Source organism: Anomaloglossus baeobatrachus, chromosome 1 (genome assembly GCF_048569485.1).
Source record: "Anomaloglossus baeobatrachus isolate aAnoBae1 chromosome 1, aAnoBae1.hap1, whole genome shotgun sequence".
Classification (NCBI taxonomy): Eukaryota; Metazoa; Chordata; class Amphibia; order Anura; family Aromobatidae; genus Anomaloglossus; species Anomaloglossus baeobatrachus.
This window is the reverse complement of record NC_134353.1, coordinates 636,030,159-636,053,929: the sequence shown is the minus strand read 5'-3', so window position 1 is coordinate 636,053,929 and position 23,771 is coordinate 636,030,159. Positions and strand designations below refer to the sequence as shown.

Below are 23,771 nucleotides of genomic sequence, written 5' to 3'. Positions count from 1 at the left end.
TAATGTAATATGTTTCAATTAACGTGTTCAGTTGTTATCAAGTCACAATTGACCTGCTACCATCGTCAAAATTGGAATAGTCGTTACATAGCTTGTGATTTACTGGAGGAAATAGCGTATAGTAAATAGAGAGGAAAAAAGATATAAGACTTTAGGAATGAGAATGGGTAGGAGGACAGGGGCATTTTATTTTTAGGGCAGTAAGGATATTTTTACATAGGGGTAATAACTTAGGGAAATTTTTGCAACTGAATATCGGTTTTAGCATGGGACTATGATTGCTTCAGCAGAATGCACATAGATGTCTGTGAGCCCTAGAGACGTATGGAAGAGTCACCGAAAATTCTGCCATGTGTGAACTGGACCCTACGAAGAGAACGCGCACTAAGTCTAAACATTAACTACATCTTTAATCTAAACAGCTAAGTATCTCTATGTATGGTTCATGACATGTTTGATTTTTCGTTTTTGTTACTTTTTTGTTTTTTGTTTTATAACGTTTTAGTTATTTCCTTGTTTAATTCTTGACTCCATGGTTATGAGTTCTATACATGAATATATATGATTATTCCTAGTGCATGTAGTACAGTCTCTGTTATTTACCCATCTATATATTTTCATTCTGTTTTTCAGTAAAGAACTATTGTTTAACGAGAAATGAAGTGTTTTCATGGGACAAGTAAGCATCTTGATATTATTCTTGTATTGTTAGAGAAGATATTTCCCCAAAATGTCTACAAAAAATTTCCAAAAATGTAGCAATGAGGGTTAAAACATTACATTTGCGACCTTGTCATTCGTGAACATGTTCCGTGATATATGATAGACTTTTACATTGTTTACTTATTAGATAATATTGCTAGTAGTGCTTGTACAGTAGGGCTGTGTACATGACTAATACCGAGATTACCTTGGTTAATTACGGTAATACAGTTTGTTATTACGTATGACTTTCAGTGCTGAATGTACAATAATTAATGAAGAGCTCTACAGAAGATGAAAGTGCATGACTGTAAATAACGATGTGATTTATATCAAAACCCAATGCCTTGTAACGTCTACAGTGCTACATATGAAGACATGTGGACTTGTTATGGAGATAGATGTATACAGTTGTGTGGTAAGGTATATAATGTAAAAGTGAAAAATGCAATACATATAGTATGTGCTGCATTGGTTCATGCAGGAGCCGATTTATCAACTGGGAGAAGGGATGAGAATTTTGGTAGGAAATTAATATATAGTAAAGTAGCTTACCTGTATGTCTTATGTACTTACCTGTATGTCTTATGTACGTGATGAGCAAGCACTACCGGTACTCGTAACGAGCAGTTAATGCTCAGATGGGCAGGACTCGAGTACCGAGTATAATAGAAGTCAGTGGGGAACTCAAGCATTTTTCCAGAATGTATCCGGGAAAAATGCTTGAGTCCCCCATTGAGTTTTTCCCATCCGAACATTAACTGCTCATTACGAGTTCGGAGAACCAAGCATGGTAGTGCTTGCTCATTACTAATTATAGAATATATAGTTATAGAAAAGCTTCTGTAGGGCACGATAGATTTTCTAAATTTTATGCTATGCAGACATGAATTGAGAAACTGAGGTGTACTTCAAGATCATGGCATTGTGTGTATATTCATGGTTTACAAGCTATGTTAAGGTCCTGGAATACGTGACCATGCCTATAAATCGCATTGAAAGTATTGGAAGTTTCCAGTGCTTTTACATTTTTTAATTAATATACCTGAGTAAACATCAAGCCCAACAAGCATAGTGCTAGTTCTGCTCCTTTAGCTATTCACGAAACCTGATGTCTCACGTTCTCCAAGCCTATCCAGGGATGTATCCAGATGGGTAGGGGTGTATACTGGGGCAGGAGGATATCTACATGTTTAGCTATAGCTCTGCTGGCTTTTTGCAAAGGTGTTGTCAGCTATGGAAGGGAACATGCATTGGAATAGCTATAGTGGGTGCAGGGGTTGCAGACACACCCTGGCACCAGAGCCTAGAGGAAAGCCCAAAAAGCCCTTTTGGCCCATATGAGAAGAGCAATATTATTAAAAACATGTGATTCTTTGGGCCCCTGACTGGTTACATGAGAAAATGGTAATATTTTAAGGTACAGTACACAGAAAAATATCCCAATGTTCAATATATGATGCAGGTAGTCACTGTGCTTGCAGATCTGCTTGGAAGTATAGAAATATAACTCCTGCTAGCCTGTCAGCTATATATGACTAGATTTAGGTTCAGGGGTAGGATGAAGCTTTCTACAGCTTTAGACCAAGACAGTCACATCTGCAGATTATGGATTCATTGGGCATCAAGGACAGGTGTACCATTGAGCACCACTGAAGCTAACAAAACAGACAAGAACAGTGCATGCTGCTACTATTTCCACATGGACCTGAGGGCCATGTGTAAGAAGTCCTTCGTGTGCACTAGCACAGTGAGTAATTTTGATCATTGTGCTGTCCAAATACAGTCCTAGGCCAAGGTACTATAGAAAGTATAATGCTACATGAACGTTCCGGGTTAAGCCTTATACTAGCCTTCACAGAGCTATGCTTTATAAACCTGTGTAAAGAGCAGGTGGAAACGCATGCACTGCAATACCAAAAGAAGGGTACTAGCAATAAATGAAATAGCATGGGAAGGAATGAAGCCTGCAGTGAAATATTAAGGACATATCCAGATTTGTGATAGCACCTGAAAATATATCAGTACATTTTAACCTGTGCAAGCCTTGACAAATGTATGCTTAGATTTTTATGGAAACATAAAGGGAGCAAGGGTTAAAATTAAGCTCTGCAAGCGTTTAGAGAAGCTACAAGAAAGGGTAGGTACATATTAAATGCACCGCAGGACTGGGGAACAATTCTGGGAAGGTACGTAGTAGAAGCGTATTCCTATCTGTACCATACATAGTGCTAGAGCTATTGATATTGTTGATAGGATTGCTAGGTTATTTCTGTCATTATCAAGGAGAGTAATGGAAACACCATAGCACACCCCACTCAGCTGTTTCTGCATTCCCAACAACCTGTAGCTGTGGCACATTGATGTATAGTCCCATGTCAGCAGGGGCATAGATGAAAATACCCCAATAAGCTCTACAAAGCTACCTAAAAATAACAATACTAGCATTGGTACTGTTGAGGGCACCGAGGAACCTGCCAAGCTTTACAAAGCTACCTGAAAATAACAGGACTAACATAAGTAAGGTTGAGGGCACTGTGGAACCTGCCAAGCTTTACAAGCGACCTGAAAGAGTAGTGGTAAATGCCAAGCTCTGCCAGTGTAGCGAGCAGTAGTAGAAAAATAACCAGCTTTGTAAGGCTACATAAAATGGGGATATATTTCTTGCATACACACTGGCAAGGGTACTATAGTAAGCTTTACTCGGCTCCATGAAATAGTGGGGGTAATTTTTAGCTTTGTGAGCTTACAGTGACATAGTGGGTATATACATATATAACTATAATAGGTGTAGGGGTGCAATCGCACCAGAGCCCAGAGCTTAGGGGGCCCAAAAGGTCCCTTTAGCCTATATGAAAAGGCCAAGGCTATTAAAGACTAGCAATAATTTGGGGGCCCCATTGGGGTTTTTGCACGGGGGCCCATGAGCTTCACATTATGCTACTGAATATAAAGGCAGCTTTATCAGGGTACGTGAACAAACTAGCAGAATCAAATTTCATGCACTGATAATGAATAACATGCTTAGCTTTGCAAGGCTCCCTAAATTAGCTGGGGTGATTCTAAATTCTGCCAGTCTAGAGTCATGGGACTATATCCATGTTTGTAAGGATACGTTATAAGCATTCACTTGTAAAGCGCCATGGAATAAATGGCGCTATAATAATAATAAATAATAATAATCAGTACTTACTACTGCAGATATCATTGAGAAAACGAAGCAGGAGAGCCGCACATTTCACTCCTTTGTTACCATTCACGCTACCATGACAGCATAGCTTGACCTACCGCGGATCTCAAACCTACTGCTCTCGTCAAGTTATGATATCGATATTTTTCATAGCGTGTGAATGAGATATTCTTAAAATCCCCAGCACTAATTTGACACTGTAAAATGCAGTAAAGTTTGCTCAAGAGAATATGCATACGCAAGCTCTGCAACCTGAAATCTAGGTTAAATAGCAAGGGTTAATAGGTCTATCTGGTTCTACAGTATATAAATGGTAAAAAAAAGCCATCAATATTAGATATTTGGAGTCTCTGCACCCCACCAGTCAGCTGCTTGAAGGGTCTGTGCCTGTGGCAATTGAAAAGGCTCCACATCCCCTTCATTATTTACCAGGAATACCTCCATAATCTTAGTTGTGGTTGTGTCTGATATTAAATATATATAACCTTGTCCTATTCAAGTTAAAGAAGCTAAGCTTTAAGACTGGGCGTAGCCACCATTAAAATTATGGAGCTTGTGCTTCTTCAAAATATCTGGCGTGGAGTCTAATGAGTGGGTCATAAATGAGATAAACCATTTAATTTCAACCACAAGGACCCTATGTAAAAAAGTTTAACTGCTTAACTTTTCAACTTTAAATTAAATAGCATGGGTTAATTTGAGGCTCTGACGGCCGAAACAAAAATAATGGGAATATATCTAGATTTGTAAAGGTGGCTTTACACACTGCAACATCGCAAACGACATCGCTGTAACGTCACCGGTTTTGTGACGCAATAGCGACCTCCCCAGCGACATTGCAGTGTGTGAAACACATCAGCGACCCGGCCCCTGCTGTGAAGTTGTGATCGCTACAAATCGTTCAGGACCATTCTTTGGTCCTTTGTTTCCCGCTGTGCAGCAAAGTTTTAGTGTGTAAAGGGGACTTTACAGCGACTTTGTTAGCGACTTCCCTTTCAAAAAGCTGCTTTACAACGTCCCCAATGACTAGCTAGGTCGTTCTGCAGGTCCGGATCGCTGTTGCGTCGTTGGCCAGGTTTGCCTGTTTGACAGCTCACCAGAGACTTTGTAGCGATCCCGGCCAGGTTGGGATCGCTGGTGGGATCGCTAGAAAGTTTCAGTGTGTAAAGGGGCCTTATTGCAAGCCTGGACAATAGTACTGGAAAAATGCCTAGCTTTATAAAGCTACGTAAATTAGAAGGGGTGCAGTGCAACCATGGAGAAAGGCACCTCTAAAAGATATAGCAGGAGCCAGGAGGAAATGCCTAGCTCTATGAGGCTGGACAAGGATATTTAGAAAAAGATCCAGCATTTGAGGGTAAATTAGAAAGAGGTAGAGTTAAATATACTCTTATTTGCAAGGCTACATGAAAGACCCCTACCAGTTATGAGAAAGGGGCCTCTGAGTCCTCTGCACGAAGCTTTATTATCAACTTGGGACCACTACTCTATTCATTGTCTATGGGACTGGTGGAGATAGCTGACCACTGTACTTGTCTTTATCAATCCTATAGATAGGTGACAAATATATTTGTTAGAAAAAAAATGTAAGCATAGAGTGAACTTCCAGCTCCAAGCTCTACAAATCTTGGCATATCTAGGATTTTACACAGAACTGTGAACATGTACAGAATATATTCTCTGCTTTGTAAGTTTGGGTAAGGGCTCGAGCACACTACCGTATATATCCGACTAGTGCTATTCGTGGTTTTGAAGGATAGACCTTGTACGATGGTTATTCTTTGAGGCTGTGGACATGCCCGATTTTCTCCTTGGACCAAGGAAACCAATGACATGTCCGATTTTGATCCGCATGTCGGATCAAAATCGGCAATGCAAGTCTATGGGTCCATGGAAAATATCGGACCGCACTCGGATGAAATCTTCATGGATAGACTGAATGTTGATGGTGGAGAAACTATTATTTTTTTTTTATTCTGCACCTCAGAGAAAAATGGATCCCATTCTGATCAAACATTAATGAAAGTCTGATAAAATTCTGATCAAACTCTGGTAGGTTCTCAGTCCACCTACTCTTGGGCTACATTCCCAAAAGGAGTATTTTGTGAATTTTTGATGATGAGGATTTTTTGAAGCTTTCTTGCTTAATTAGGTTACGCTTTTTTTACCTGGGGATTTTCCTAATCTCATTCAAGTGTATGAGAAAAAAGTTCCAGAAAAAAGAAAAAGTGTGTATACTCACCACAATACTGAATGCATGAAATACCCATGGCATATATCAATCTGGAAAGGACGACTTCAAACCCCTGGCCCACAGTGATACACCAAAAATATAAAAGGAAATCAAGGGATCTTGATGAATAAAATCACCTTTTATTGATGTTCACACATCAATAAAAGGTGATTTTATTCATCAAGATCATAGATTTCCTTTTTTCTTTTTTGGAAAATTTCCCAGAAAACACATATTTACCCTAAGAGAAATTGTCAAGTTGCGAATTTTAAAAACATAGTGCAAAGGAATGACCAAACAACATTGCTGTGCACATGCTACATCTTATGTCACTACTTTTAACCAATTCAGAATTTGAAAAGTTTGAAAAAGGTAATAGAAGTGACATGTTCATTGTTTGGGCTGCCTCGTTTGAAAGCCACCAGCTCTATAACCTTGAAAGTACAGATCAAAGATGCAGTGGCAGAACCGTGGAAAACAACTGAAAAGACACTCATGACGATGCTTCAGGAAAGTGACCACCGGCATCTCAGGTGTCGTCAACAAGAGCAGACAGTCATGTGACTTCAAGTATGCGATTTGCAGGCTCTCAGCCATTTTCCGAATAGACATGCAAGCCTTTGCTCAGTTTACTTATATTAAGCGAGACTGAGCACATCTAGTTGGAACGTCCCCAGACGAATACAAATCACATACTTGAGGTCACGTAACCACCTGCGGTGCGCACACTGTTAGGATTCAGAAGTCTGCAGTTATATAGAGTGACTGTGGACTTTTAGCAAAAGACCGTACAATTTAAGACATTCTTATCTCCAATCCTGTAAGTTTTGCAAACCTATATGCGCTAATTATGTGGGAGCAATTTGCAACTCATACCGGAAGAGGAAATTTGTTAAAATGTAAAAAAAAATATTGTGTTTTAGACACTATTTACATTAATTTTGAAAGTTTGTGTTTTGGCTAAAAGGACCAGTAGAAGTGCCAATCTTATTAAAGACAAGTTCTATATTCTGTATTTGTCATCCATGTGGAAGGATAATAAGTAGGGATGATCAAATACGTCAAATATTCGGCTTCGCTAATATTTTCCGAATACCTCGCCGCTATTCGACTAATCGATGCGCAATGTAAGTCTATGGGAAGCCCGAATAGTACCGAATAGTTGTTATTCAGGTTTACCATAGACTTACATTGCGCATTGAATAGTCGAATAGCGGCGAGGTATTCGGAAAATATTCGCGAAGCCGAATATTTGAGGTATTCGATCATCCCTACTTACTAATTATCCACATGGATGACAAATACAGAATATAGAACTTGTCTTTAATAAGATTGGCACTTCTACTGGTCCTTTTAGCCAAAACACAAACTTTCAAAATTTAACAGACTTTGAAAAACATCAATACATTTACATTCATCCATCGATATATTTCTTTTATTGGGTCTCACTTATTAATTATGTCTAAAGGAAAACTACTTTTTTACCCATGGCATCCAATCAAAGTCTAACTTCAAAGCATACATGTCCCTGCTCTATTTAAAGAGGTAATCTGGGACTATTTTATTTTTCATTATGGGGCTAAGAACTTAAAGGCAGGTAGTTGCTAACTACCTTCCTGTTTTGGCCGTCACCGATCTCTGTTGGCTCAGAGCGACCTCTGTGGCTTATGTTGATGTCACATCAACAAAGCATCTGCTCCTCTTCCACTCAATTCTGTTGATGGAGCGAGAGAGCCAATGTCATGCTGATTGAAAGCTGGCTCCCCACTTCCTAACTGCAGGAAGCCAGCTGTCAATCAGCATGACATTGGCAAACACACCCTTTCAACAGAGCAGCCCAGAAGAGGGAAAGCTGTTCTTTAAATCTGAGAACAAATGAAGCAACATTTGATCTCACATCGGGCAGATCAGGAAGCTAGTCAGTTCTTAGCCCCTTGAGAGAGAAATTAAATATTCTAGGATAATTCCTTTAAGTGCAGCTGACACCCATTTACTCAATAGCACCAAAACAAAACACAGTGGACTTCTATATTCACACGAAGAGCACTTTGCTCCTTTCCACACAGGAGGCTGGCAGCCACATTCTTTCTGCCATCTGTTTAAAAGTGATTGGTCTTACGTCATAGTATGTTATTCCTAATGTTGTACTCTAATCCAATATAAACTGTAAACCACAATTCAAAATTATTTCTAGTCGAAACTTAAAGGGAACCTGTCAAAACAAACATTATTAACCTACAGATATGGGATAAATCCACAGGTTAATAACATTCTAATGCCGTGGGCCACCACACTGTGAGCCCTGCTGCCAGGAGGAAATTAACTTTATTCCTTCTGGCAGCCACGGGCTTTCAGTCATCAGGATGCCATCAGCGCATTTTCAGTTTTTGCTCTGTATATAGTAATCGGCAGCTGTAACCACGCCCGCTGCACTGACTGACAGCTGACTCATCATTAGAGTTGACTGTCAGTCAGTGCTGGGGTACAGAAGCAAAACGCTATTAACCTACAGATTAACTGTGTATCTGCAGGTTAATAGTATTATTTTACATGACAGATTCCTTTTAATTATTTAGTATTACTTAGAAGTTCTGTTCATCTAGCAGAACCTGGGTCATTTCTATAGGTACGATTTTTTTCATTGCTTCAGTTTACTGCTATATGATAAAAGTTCTATGTTTTTATTTTAGTATGCGTACCCCATAAACACATATTCATATTTCATTACAGCTGAAACAAGTGCTCCTTCAGTCTTCCCTCTGATCCCCTGCTGTGACTCTTTGACCTCTGATCTGGTCTCCATTGGTTGTTTGTCTACTGGTTACTTTCCTCCTCCTGTGGACTACCAGTGGAATTCAGGTTCTATCACACGTGGAATTAGAAACTTTCCAGCTGTACATAGAAGTCAAGGCTCATATCTCTCAACCACTCTACTCACAATCCCTACATCTGACTGGAAAAGTGCTAAGAAATATGTATGTAACGTGAGCCACAAACCAACTGGTACCAAAATCAACAAAGAGGTTGAAGGTGAGATCAGAGTTATTTTCTAAATACTATAAGTAAGAGAGGTTCTAATTTTTTACTAAACATTTTTCTGATAAGGATGGATCTTGAGGACTGTACTGAGAAGAGACATATTAGGAAGATAGCCACACATAAAGAAATATTTGTGTTCAGTCCCCCACTGATTTCCAGAACAGGAGGCTTGTGTACCCTATTTTTGCCTGTGTCAAGAATGCATCTAAGAGCACTTTCAAGAAGAAATGGGCTATGCTTGCACGCTGTAGCTCCGTTAAAAGTCTATTGAGCTAATGATGCACTGCACTTGGCTATATTCGTAAGTGTCTTAGACTTCAATGGAGAGGTGGTCGGCATTCTTGACTTGCTGCTCCTTTCAACTTCTTCTGTATCCAATCTTGCAGTCAGGTTTAAATGGGAGAAACATGTCTCTTGTTCTGGTGACTGGATCAAGCAATGGGACCCACACTGCTAAAATAATTCTTACATATCCAGTGAATAGTTGATAATTTGCTTGGACCAGAATAACTCTTTACGATAGTCCCACATATAAGATTACCATACTTATGACCTCCTTATAAACATGCACAATGACATTGGTTGTGCCATGTCTATTTCAAAAGGAGAAGAAGGTAAATTCAGAACACTTATCTCTTAAGGAAACAAAGGATCAGCCATGTTGAAATGAACTACATAGAGTCAAAAAAAGATATAGGTCCATCAAGTTCAACCTTTCTTGATGAATTGACACTAAAGATTTCCTTACTTACTGTCAGGTTGCCCTCATAGATGCTCACACTTGGCCGACATTAATCTGTATTTTTTTTTGTGACATACTTATCTTGTTTCTCAGTTGTCAAATTTTGACAGACATACCACTTGTGAGTACTGCATAAGGTCAGAGTATTTCATCCAGTTGGATATTAGTGAATTAATCTATATAATGTCTATGAGTAGATCATAATGATAGATATATTTCAGTGACATACCAAAAAATGTATAGAGATTATATAATATATGATGTTTTTATTATTTCTTTAGCATGTTCAACTAAAACAAGTGCGCCCACAGTAGAAGTCATGCAGGCTTCCTGCGGTGAAAATGGTTCAGTTGATCTGGTTTGTCTCATCAGTGGATATTCTCCTGACAACATTAACATACAGTGGCTGTTGAATGGAGAGCCAACATCTATAATCCCATCAAACAGCACCCCTTACAAAGAAAGTGATGGCACATTTGGAATGCGTAGCAACGTTAGTGTTCCAAAAAATGACTGGATTGCTGGAGATTTGTACACATGCAAAGTGAGCCATCCAGCAAGTAAGACCAAAAATGAAGACACGATACATAAGTGTCCAGGTAAGAATGGCCTTTTCAATCACAAGGGTGATGTGGTGGTGGTGGTGATGATGATGATGATGATAACATCACACGCACATAAAAGTTTAAAATATATAAAAAGAAGTAATAATAATTTGTACAATAATATTTATTACCGTATCTAAAGTTAAAGAAATACATCTACTGATATTTAATCATCAACCCTTTCATTATGTTCTTTTCCCCTAACAGTCCCAGAAAATGTAGTTCCAAAGGTCGTTGTCCTTCCTCCTACCCCTAAAGACATCTTAATCACCAAGCAAGCAAAAGTCATCTGTCAGGTGTCTGAAGTAGAATCTCCAGACTCTGTAACAATCAGCTGGAAAAGAGGAGATGGAAAAAAAACTATATCATTTCCTTCAGATCCAGAAATTGATACATTTGGGCGATATAGTGTTAAAAGTACATTAAAACTAAGTTCATCTGATTGGTTAAGTGGCCAAACATTTACCTGCATTGTCCAAAACAATGACCTTCCATCTCCAATAGAAAAGTCAATCAAAAGATCAGAAGGTAAAGATATTTGTGTATCCTTAAGCTTGAGTTAATAAAGGTAATTGAGTTGTTGCCTTAAGGTACCGTCACACTAAAGGTACCGTCACACTAAGCAACTTACCAGCAATCCCAACAACGATAGGGATCGCTGGTAAGTTGCTAGGAGGTTGCTGGTGAGATGTCACACTGCGACGCTCCAGCGATCCCACCAGCAACCTGACCTGGCAGGGATCGCTGGAGCGTCGCTACACAAGTTGCTGGTGAGCTCACCAGCAACCAGTGACAAGCCCCCAGCACCGCGTGGAAGATGCTGCGCTTGGTAACTAAGGTAAATATCGGGTAACCAACCCGATATTTACCTTGGTTACCACCGCACGGAGCTACACGTGCAGAGAGTAGGGAGCAGCGCACACTGAGCGCTGGCTCCCTGCTCTCCTAGTTACAGCACACATCGGGTTAATTAACCTGATGTGTGCTGCAGCTAAATGTGCACAGAGCAGGGAGCAGCGCACACCGCTTAGCGCTGGCTCCCTGCTCTCCTAGTTACAGCACACATTGGGTTAATTAACCTGATGTGTGCTGCAGCTAAATGTGCACAGAGCATGGAGCAGCGCACTGACAGTGAGAGCGGCGGAGGCTGGTAACAAAGGTAAATATCGGGTAACCAAGGACAGGGCTTCTTGGTTACCCGATGTTTACATTGGTTACCAGCCTCCGCAGAAGCCGGCTCCTGCTGCCTGCACATTTAGTTGTTGCTGTCTCGCTGTCACACACAGCGATCTGTGCTTCACAGCGGGACAGCAACAACTAAAAAATGGCCCAGGACATTCAGCAACAACCAACGACCTCACAGCAGGGGCCAGGTTGTTGCTGGATGTCACACACAGCAACATCGCTAGCAACGTCACAAAAGTTGTTCGTTAGCAGCGATGTTGCTAGCGATGTTGCTTAGTGTGACGGGGCCTTAAGCAACATCGCTAGCAACATCGCTGCTGAGGCACAACTTGCTAGCGATGTTGCTTAGTGTGACATCCAGCAACAACATGGCCCCTGCTGTGAGGTTGTTGGTTGTTCCTGAATGTCCTGGACCATTTTTTAGTTGTTGCTCTCCCGCTGTGAAGCACACATCGCTGTGTGTGACAGCGACAGAGCAACAACTAAATGTGCAGGCAGCAGGGAGCCGGCTTCTGCAGACGCTGGTAACCACGGTAAACATCGGGTAACCAAGAAGCCCTTCCCTTGGTTACCCGATATTCACCTTCGTTACCAGCGTCCGCCGCTCTCACACTGCCAGTGACGGCTCCCTGCTCTCTGCACACGTAGCCGAAGAACACATCGGGTAATTAACCCGATGTGTACTGTGGCTATGTGTGCAGGGAGCAGGGATCCGGCACTGGCAGCGTGAGAGCGGTGGACGCTGGTAACAAAGGTAAATATCGGCTAACCAAGGGAAGGGCTTCTTGGTTACCCGATGTTTACCGTGGTTACCAGCGTCCGCAGAAGCCGGCTCCCTGCTGCCTGCACACGTAGCAGAGTACACATCGGGTAATTAACCCGATGTGTACTGTGGCTAGGTGTGCAGGGATCCAGTGCTAAGCGGTGTGCGCTGGCAACCAAGGTAAATATCGGGTTGGTTACCCGATATTTACCTTAGTTACCAAGCGCAGCATGCTTCCACGTGTAGCGACGCTCCAGCGATCCCTGCCAGGTCAGGTTGCTGGTGGGATCGCTGGAGCGTCGCTTAGTGTGACATCTCACCAGCGACCTCCTAGCAACTTACCAGCGATCCCTATCAGGTTGTATCGTTGTTGGGATCGCTGGTAAGTTGTTTAGTGTGACTGGGCCTTTACTCTATGGGTGAACAACCTATGTGGCCTCTCAAAGAGCCTCTTCTACTGCATTGCTACCATTATTGTAATTGTAAAGGTGGTGGAACAAAATAAAATTTGGGCTACAGTTAGACAGTGAAATGCTTACAACTATATAATACTTTGTATCTCCTTTTCTCTTTAGTCGAAACCATTGACCCATCAGTCTATGTCTTCCCACCACCGGCAGAAGAACTTAAACTCCATGACTTTGTCAGTGTACCCTGCCTTATTAAAGGGTTCAAGCCTAAAGACATCTATGTCCAGTGGAAGAAGAACGGTAATATCCAGAGTGAAGACCATTACATAATCTCTGAGCCCATGCAGCAAGATGATGAAGAAACCTTCCTTATCTATAGTACACTCACAATTGAGAAATCTGACTGGAATAGAGGAGCACTCTTGACATGCAGTGCTGTTCACAGCAAGATTACTGACAAAACCATAAAGAAATCTCATGGTAAATGATTTTTTTGTGCATTTCTCCTGGGTCAGGCTCTACAGTAGGCCCAAATGCTTAATGTCTTGTTTGCCCTCATGTATTATCTAGTATGTGTTAACTACAATTATTCATCTGCTTGATGTGTGGAACATCAACCAACTATGTTTCAGCACTATGAAGTGATGCACATATTGAGTCAATGCAGTTACGTCCAACTATGCTTCGATAGGACCCAGTTATCGACAACAGTACCACACAGAATGCAGTCACATAGACTTTATTATTACATATACTAATGCATTGTACTAACATGAGTCATCACAGTTTCTAACCAATGTATGTCATGTATATCTACTGTGTATCCCTTCTCGTGTGTCTGGTGTGTGGAACACTAGATTTTGTCAGTTATGTCATGCGTGCTTGTATCTCAATAAACTCTTTTTTAAGATGAAATGACTAAACTAAAATGTCTTTTGTTTTGTCATCTGGAGTTCTTAAATAAATACTAATCCTATGTGAAAAAAATCAAGATTTCTTACCCCTTACGTGTATATTCTGCCAGATGTGTGTACCCGCCAAGCTCTTAGTCTTAAGGGTGCTTTACACGCTGCAACATTGCTAGCGATAGCTAGCGATGTCGTGCGCGATAGCACCCGCCCCGTCGTTCATGCGACATTTGGTGATCGCTGCCGTAGCGAACATTATCGCTATGGCAGCGTCACATGCACATACCTTTTCAGCGACGTCGCTGTGACCACCGAACAATCCATCCTTCAAGGGGGAGGTACATTGGGTGTCATAGCGACGTCACTGCGGCATCACTAAGCGGCCGCCCAATAGCAGAGGAGGGGCGGAGATGAACGGCTGGAACATGCCGCCCACCTCCTTCCTTCCTCATTGCCGGTGGACGCAGGTAAGGAGATATTCGTCGTTCCTGCGGCGTCACATATAGCGATGTGTGACACCGCGGGAACGATGAACAACCAGCAGCATGCATCACCAACGATATTATGAAAAGCAGCAACGTGTCAACGATCAACGATTTTTGGCGTTTTTGCGATCGTTGATCGTCGCTCCTTGGTGTCACACACTGCGATGTCGCTAACGGCACCGAATGTACGTCACTAACGACGTGACCCCGACGATATATTGTTAGCGATGTCGCAGTGTGTAAAGCACCCTTTAGGGTGAGACCAGTTGGATGGCTGTGATGCGGTTATCATGCAGTTGAAAAAAAGTGTGTGGTTAACTACCCAATTTTTGCATAAGAAAACATGGTTTGGCAACGTGTGACAACTGCACCATGTGGCCTTATATTAATATTTTACCCTATTTATCTAGATTTAAAAGATTCTAATTAAATCAGGTTGTGTTGGAGGGATCAGAAATACCTGGATCTACAGATTAAAAGCTCAGGCCCCAATTATATTATCCCAAATTTAATGTACTGTGGATTATCGAAGTATTCACCAAAACAGTAGTCTAATTAAGGCCATGTTTACACATTGCACTTTTGCTGTGTCTTGGCAGTATAAAAGTTGGTTCCAAACAGCAGATTTGGCTGCGTTTTTGGTGTAATTTGTCTATAGTATGTTTACTAAACTTAGTTTTATTCACCACGATAGCAGTAAAAATCGCAGCTGATGCATTTTTGCACTTTCTCATTTCTTTCAATGGTAAAAAGACCACTGCAAAAAATGCTGAAAGAGTTGACGTGATGCTTCTTTCAAAAATGCATCAGTTTTCCATTTCGGTCAGAAAAAAAAGGAGGTGTGTGTGGATGAGATTTCTGAAATCCCCTAGCTTTAGCTGGTACTGTAAAAAGCAGCTTTTAGTTTGCATACAACTCAAGAAAACTCATGAAAAAATGCAACAAAAATGTAATGTGAGAACATAGACTATGGGGTACTTTGCACGATGCGACATCGCAAGCCGATGCTGCGATGCCGAGCGCGATAGTCCCCACCCCCGTCGCAGCTGCGATATCATTGTGATAGCTGCCGTAGCGAACATTATCGCTACGGCAGCTTCACATGGACTCACCCGCCCTGCGACGTCGCTCTGGCCAGCGACCCGCCTTCTTATTAAGAGGGCGGGTCGTGCGGCGTCACTGCGACGTCACACGGCAGGCGGCCAATAGGAGCGGAGGGACGTAGTTGAGCGGGATGTAAACATCCCGCCCACCTCCTTCCTTCCGCATATCCAACGGGAGCCGCGGTGACGCCGGTAGGAGATGTTCCTCGCTCCTGTGACTTCACACACAGCGATGTGTGCTGCCGCAGGAACGAGGAACAACATCGGACCGTCGCGTCAGCATAATTATGGATTACGTCGATGCTGCACCGATGATACGATTACGACGCTTTTAATCGTATCATCTAGGCTTTACACACTACGATGTCGCATGCGATGCCGGATGTGCGTCACTTTCAATTTGACCCCACTGACATCGCAGCTGCAATGTCGTAGTGTGCAAAGTGCCCCTAAGACTAAAGCTGGGTCAACAAAATTCAAGTTGTGGTTGGACTAGTAGTCATTTAGTGATGATCTCCTGCTGATAAAATATTCATTTTATCAAAGCGATACCAAGCAGCCCACTAAGTGACACATCCCTGAAATCAGGGTCTCTGCCCCTATGTTATGCTCCTCTCAGATTAGGTGGCAAAAACCTGGTGACAGATTCCATTTAAAGCTAATCTGGCTTGTTCATGTGTAAAATATGCTCTTAAAACCATTTACATTACCAAAATGATTGCCGACTGAACAGTACAGTGTGTTTTTCTTCCCTGTACCATCTTGTCACTTTTGTTTGTACACATAACAACAGCAACACAAGAGAAGGAATGCAAAGAAAGATGCATGAGGAAGATGAGGGATTTCAATGCTCCTGGTCAATTCATATTTGCCACTTGATAACAGTGATTTATTGTTATTATATTAACTGTTTCTGGACCACCCATAGACTGTAAACGTCCAGGAAGTCAGACTCCTACTCTAGTGATTTTGTAAAACGTTACTGTATAGTAGCACAGCTACACAGGCTCGTGTACCTGCGGAAGCAGGGAGACGGCTGTCAGAGACAACCGTAGTGCCCATACAGAGAGCACAGTGTATTACCATCTGTACCATCTCTGTATACACAGAATTAAACATGTCCTGTGTAGGCAGCAATAGGAAGCACTGATGGTGCTTCCTCCTCTAGACACACCGATCATATGATCCCTGTATAAAAGGAAGGATCGGGAGATGCTGGGTCATAGGACACCTGGATAGCTCTGCTATGTAGAAAGAAAGCTGCATTTTCCCTGTAACTGGGGCTAATTTGCCAGTACCAGATACAAGGGAAATAAGATTTGAAAAAAAAAAATATTCAGTTATTGAAATGTCCCCCTAAGGTCTTTTATTTAGGAAAAGGGAGGTGATTTAAAAAGAATATTGACCTGTAAATATAGGATCAATATGAAGGTATGTACAGTAGTGTTAAAATCATTTTACGCTAACTTACTAGAGCAGCAGCTACATGGAAAAAAATAACTTAGGTACAGTATATCTGTCCTGCTGCTGATCACTTCGTCATACGAGCAGTATAGGTAGTAGTTACAGTCACTGCTTACCATACTGTGAGCATTGTAAATTAAATTCCTAGTAATTTAATTGAATTGTCAATTAAAGTGCCATGAAGTGATTGTAGAATGCTCACAGTATAGTAAGCAGTGACAGTAACTGCTCTCTGCATCACCACCATGACTGAAAGTGATCAGCTGCAGGGAAGATTTGTTCATTTTCTCCCTGTAGCTGCTATTCAAGCAAACCAGCTTAACATGATTTTTACTCTATTTAAATGCAGATAAACCCTATACCTGCATGTACATATAATTTCTTGAGGTGACAGGTTCCATTTAAACTTTTATGGTTTTATTTTTTGAGGTTTTTTAATTCCTCACAATTTTTTTTACATGTGTAGTTTTTCTAAAGGACCTGAATCTTTAATCATGTTATTGCTTGCACTATGTAACACAATACTTCAGTCAATTAATAATTACATATGTAACCCATCCACAGGATGGGCATGATAAGGTCATCAAGATGGCAGTGACAGGGGCACTCAGTAAGAAGAATCAGATGGATGCTTACACAATCTGAACAGATGATTGCTTACAAAACCACATAAATGCCTATCTAAATGGTTAAATTGCAGCAATTATAGCCAATTTCACTGACTACTGTTACTTATAGGTGCCGCTGTATAAGGCACCCTTCACACGGGCATATAAAACATTTAAGTGAAAAAAATGGTGCCGGTGTCATCAGTGTTTTCCATTGGTGTGTCATCCGTGCTTTTCTGATATGTTGAAAAAAGAATTAAATTAAATAGCCTGTCCTGTTCTTTGCAATGTTAGGCCCCTTTCACACGTCAGTGATTCTGGTACGTTTGTGCTTTTTTTTATACGTACCAGAATCACTGACATACGCAGACCCATTATAATCAATGGGTCTGCTCACACATCAGTGATTTTTTACTGAACGTGTCTCCATGCAGCGTGCACGCGTGGCCGTGATTCTGCACGGAGACAAGTCAGTTTTTGTCTGGCATCATTGATGACCCACGGACCACACTATGGTGTGATCCGAGTGTGATCAGTGAAACACGTAAAAGAAAATCACGGACATATTAAATATTAAACATTTTCAACTTACCTTGCCTGCGATTCGCTGTGCAGCCTCTGCTTTCGGCAGCTCCTGCCTGGCTCATGAATATTCATGTAAGCAGGAACAGCCGACCCGGAAGTAGGTGCTGAGAGCGGTGGGCGGACGCTGCAGAGCCGAGGAGTTCAGCACCATGGACAGCAGGAGCGAAGGCAGGTGAGTAATGTCCATATGCAATAACGGGATCACGGATCACGGATGGCACATGGACAACCCACGTGTGCCGTGAATCACGGAACACGGAGGGACATGTGCGTGTTTTACATGTCAGTGAAGAACGTCAGTGTTTTTCACTGACGTGTGAAACGGGCCTAAAATAGATAAAGCACACACAAGCCATCCTTGTGCTGTACGTGCTTTTCACAGACCCGCAGACTTGTATTGGCCCTTGTCATCCGTGCTGCCGGAAAAAATGGGCATGTCTCCGTGTGGTTCACACAGACACACAGTCCCCGTTAAAACGTGGACATGTGAATAGCACCATAGATGATAATAGATACGTGTGATATCTGGGGGGAAAAAAACAGATGCCAAACGTACAGGAAACACGGACATGTGAAGGAGGCCTAACAACAGATCGAACGGAAAATACCATTTTAACACCTTGGTTTAGAAATTGTATTGGAAAAGATCTTTGAATTGCTTATATAGTTTCCGAGTGCATGAAGTGATATATACATAGCAGGATATGCCCCCCATTTATGCCATATTTACTCACAAGTCTATTCCTTGACGACCACAAGGACATCACTAAGGGTTTACAATGGTTTTCATTTTTTTCTTAATACTAATCGTTTTTCCTTAGGCTCGCTGCTGACAGCCGTATATTCAATCAACCAAGAGAATCAAACTTTGATCAGAGTATGATCAGAATGTGACACCACTTTCTCCATCTTTTCCATTCGTTTAGTCTGTGAAAATCTGACTGCACTCGGATGTCATCCGAGTGCAGTCCAATGTTTTCCACAGACTCACTGACTTGCATGGCCAAGAGCAATGACTTGTGCATGATTCCATAGCAAAACATTGGTCCGAGTGCCCTCCAATGTCGGATCGCACCCGGACTCAAAATATGGTCATGAGCATGAGCCCTTAGGATATTTTGTCACTATGACTGCCACTAATCATAAGCACAAAAAGCGCAGGAATTTGCTGGACAAACCAGTCAGTGGCTCTCCCACTGTCTCTAACCTTAAAGGAAATCTGTCACTAAGCTTATGCCCCGTTACACGCAACGACATCGCTAACGAGATGTCGCTGGGGTCACGGAATTCGTGACGGGCATCCGGCCTCGTCAGCGACGTCGTTGCATGTGACACTTACGAGCGACCAAGAACGATCCCAATACTCACTAAATCGTTGATTGTTGACACGTCGTTCATTTTCAAAATATCGTTGCTCATTTGGGACGCAGGTTGTTCGTCGTTCTTGAGGCAGCACACATCGCTACGTGTGACACCCCGGGAACGACAAACAACACCGTACCTGTGTCCTCTGGCAACGAGGTGGGAGTGACGTTCATGCGGCTGCTCTCCGCCCCTCCGAACCTATTGGTGGCCTGCTGTGTGACGTCGCTGTGACGCTGCACGAACCGCCCCCTTAAAAAAGAGGTTATTCACCGGCAACAGCAAATGTTGTTAGGAAAGTAAGTTTGTGTAACGTGTACCTGCGATATTGTTCGCCACGGGCAGCGATTTGCCCATGACACACAACCGACGGGGGTGGGTGCGATCGCTAGCGACATCGCTAGCGATGTCACAGCATGTAAAGTGGCCTTTTTTTACTTTCAGAAACATAAAATAGACATAGAGAGTCTGTTTCCATTGCCGAATCACTTACTGAGCTCCTTGATGTAGGTTTTGATGCTGTCCCGGTTTTATCTACTAGTATTCTCAATAATGGGCTCTGTATGACTGCACCAATGAGCTTTGTGCCTTCAGTGTGCATACACAGAAAACTTACGTTCAATGGTATAGCAAGCGGATAGCCAGAGCTCATGAATATCGAAGGACTATAGAGCAGAAACTCCTCACTGAGAGGACTAGCAGAGCAGCAGAAGATAACAACAGTGATTTTATCAAAACTACACCAAGAAGCCCAGTAAGTGACATAGCACAGGAATTAGGGTCTATCTCACTAATTTATGCTGCTCTCAGACAGAGCAGCAAAAACCTGATGACAGATTCTCTTTAAGACAACATACACTTGTAGCATTAGTTGATAGCCAAAAACCAAAAGATATGTATTGTCAATTTGGGAGTTTTAAAGATTTATATTTTAAGAAGCCGGTAGAGGACATGTTACTAAAACTGTGCCAAACTGTGCCGCATTCCCTCATTTGAAGCATGTGATCACCGGATTTACTGGTGCATTAGGTAAAAGAACTGTAAATGCTACTTCATGGAATATACCAGCTGGTCATTGTCATAATTTATCTAAGCAGAAAAATAGGGAGTGTCAACATCCCCTTCCACCCTCAATCACACCCAATCATATTAGTATTGCATTGAAAAAATGTTGTTAATACATGTACAGTACATCTAACCATATTGTTAAAAAAACAAGAAAACCACTACTTTGCTTATGTAAAATAATGACAAAATAAGGAATAATGCTGAAGAATACTATTAAAACGTGGATCCAAAGAAATCCCATTCTTACATCCATGAGTAGGATTACAAATTGGGTACGACATAGGTCACATAATATAGAATAGAGAAATAGAGTTTTCATAGAAATTGATTTACTAATAGTTCTCGATGTTGGACATAAAATAAGAGAATTAGACCAATAAGATGTGGGAATTAGACCTAAAGCAGATGGATATGACTCAATATACACACTGAGTAGGTGAGCACCTCCTTGAATCAATAAGCCCACATAGTATCTTAGTATCTCTCTCTGATTACATAGGCCATTGCCTTGTGTATAAAGTCTCAAACTACGTTTTGTAGAAATAATGGAGTATTCTGTTAAGCCTTATTGCTGTTTATATTGACAACATACAGGTATGAATTAAATTGTAAGGCCAACTTCATACACTACTCACATTTGTTAAGTGTTTATTCTATAGGAAATGTGATAAATCAGCCGTTGGTGGACCACCAATAGACCCTCTACAGATCATTGTTCGATCACAGTAAAGATGAGTTTATTTGGAGCAGAAGTCGAGTATGCACAATGCTGCCTCTATCTTCAATGTCTATGGGAGTCATGGAACAGTTGATGACATACTTGACTGTCTCCATCCCTCCCACTGACTTTGAATGGTGATGAAGGCCACATACTTGACTGCAGCTACATCTAAGCTTTTCATTGCTACTCAAGCAATTTAGAGATTGGTGGAGACCGAGACATTTACCACTATTCTTGTAGATAAGTGATAAATGTCCTTATTGAGAAAAGTCTGTTAAGTATTTTTTAGAATTTAACATTGACCTAATTCTTAGGCTAGGCCATCATTGAAAGATTGGTGGAAGTGTGTCTTTTGGACCATCAGTGAGAAAAATACTGCTAATAAAGGGCTACATCATTTCGATAATCTGTGAAGGTCCCAATCCATCCCACATTAGTTCATTCTATTCATATATGAAGAGAAAATGCTGAATCTCAAATAATCTGATCTTGTATCCAGACTCGGACTGGCCCACCGGTGAATCCTCTACTGGCCCCTATAGACAAGTGGCTACCAATTCCTCTTTATGAAGTGAAAATTGCAAAATACTGTTGCTTAACTTTGTTCAAGGGCAGCATCTCTATATTCTTTTACTTTAACAAACTACCCAATTTATTATTATATAGAAGTCCAGATAATTTGTGAGTGAGGGTAATGTAATATTTGCATGTTGCAGAATTTTGGGCCCCCAAAAATTAATGTTACTGCTAGGCCCTTGGCATCCCAGTCTGATACTCCTTATATTCCTATGTATGGTCTTCACCCTTTGAATATTGTAATCAATTGTCAGAATAGAAATACTGGTTTAGTATTGGGAAATTACACAATTTATACTGTATTTCAATCTTCATAAAATGCAAAGCATATAAACCAAAATTGATCTTGAATCCACAATATTATTTGTCTTTTAAAGGGATTTTAGAAGACACTGTCCTAATTTAACTATAAAAGCAATAGATTATGAACTCAATTGTCAGCAGGAGATAGTATGGAATACTGAAGCCGGATTTACATTGGCCAATAATTGCAAATGAGCGTTACAAGGAATACTCATTTCCTAATAGTTGGGCAGTGTAAACCAGTTGGCAACCATCCTATGAACAAGCTAAGCCCTTATTTAGGGGGGGTAAATAATTTTTAAGCAGGTTTAAAAATTATTGCTCTCCGCAGCGCATCATCCTAAATAGTAATGATGAGAACAGTCTGCTCACAGAACGATCTATTACCGATTGTTTTGTGCACATAGGAAATGCAGTCCAAACAGGCCATTAACTGACTGCTGATCAGTAAACAAGTAGCTAATCGGCTGTCATTTAACGTTGCGAGTGGGTGGTATTAATCCAACTTTATTCCATATACTGGTGACATATAACAGTTATGCTTATTGAATAATAATTACATTTATTTTCTTCCTCTACAGAGTACATAGTCTGGGACTGCAGCAGTGAGGATGATGATGAAAGTCTCTGGTCTACAGCAGTCACATTTATCACCTTATTTCTAATTAGTTTTTTCTATAGTGCAACCATTACACTTGTAAAGGTAAGTGAAATTTAGACTCTAGCAGGAATCTGGGATGAAAAATTAGGGGTAAAAGTAGAAGAATATATATAAAATATCTCAAAAGTTATAATTGATCTACAAATCGTATGGTAAGGGTACGGTTCCACTTGTGTTTTGCACAGACAAGTGCAATCTGATAAAACAGTAGCTTGCTCTCACTCTAGTGAAAAACCATGGGGCAGTGTCCATCTGCGATTGATTTCTCATGTCACAGCGGCCTCAGAAAGGAATCACAGCATGCTTCTTTGGGCAGCGAGTCTCAGCTCACGCACACCCATACAACTTTATTGGAGCGTGTGAAACATGGCACTGCACTTGCATGTCATCTGACCAGAGTGCGATGTACACAGAGACAGGCCAGGGAGGAGATGGAGAAAGTGTTCCCTCCCTCTTCTCAGCAGCTTTGACCCGATCGCAAGATCACATCACAGTCGCATGACCCTCGGCTGATGCACGCAGTAGCGGGTCGTTAGCATATCGCTTCTGAAGCTATACACTAGTGGAACCGTACCCTAACAATCCAGATGTCAGACTGGTTACTGCATTTAGTATTTACAGCTTGTGTATAAGTCACTAGTACTTCATGTTGGTCATTGAAATTTATTATCTGTATCATTGCGGTAGCTATAATTAATTTTAGAACTAACTTCAGGTGTCACATTTTGTAGAAAGTTCACCTTAATTTTCCTTGTACCTGCAGAACAAACATCCACCTGCTTAATATATAACCCCTGATGTGAATTAATTTCTTTTCACAGGTTAAATGGTTCATATCCCGAGTTCTCCAGCTGGACAGACATGATGAGCATTTTGTAACAGTCCTAGATTCTATAGCACAGTGAGGACCTAATCTGTGAAAAGCCCAACCCAAACTTAATGGCAGTCATCACTCCTAAAACCTATAGGCAATATCTTGGATAATACCCAGAAAATTAACCAAAAAATGTTACTTATTGCTTTTTTATTTGCATGTATTGTATTGTTTGCTACCATGT

The 23,771-nt window shown here is 41.2% G+C and overlaps 1 gene segment (V, D, J or C); it reads left to right on the top strand.

Moving 5' to 3' along the window:
• Positions 1-23,618, top strand: LOC142316987 (immunoglobulin heavy constant gamma 2-like). The segment is given in 7 exon segments: positions 1-679; positions 8,856-9,155; positions 10,188-10,505; positions 10,719-11,039; positions 13,035-13,349; positions 22,634-22,755; positions 23,535-23,618. Coding segments are annotated over 7 exon segments (1,482 nt in total).
• The last annotated feature ends 153 nt before the right edge of the window (positions 23,619-23,771 follow it).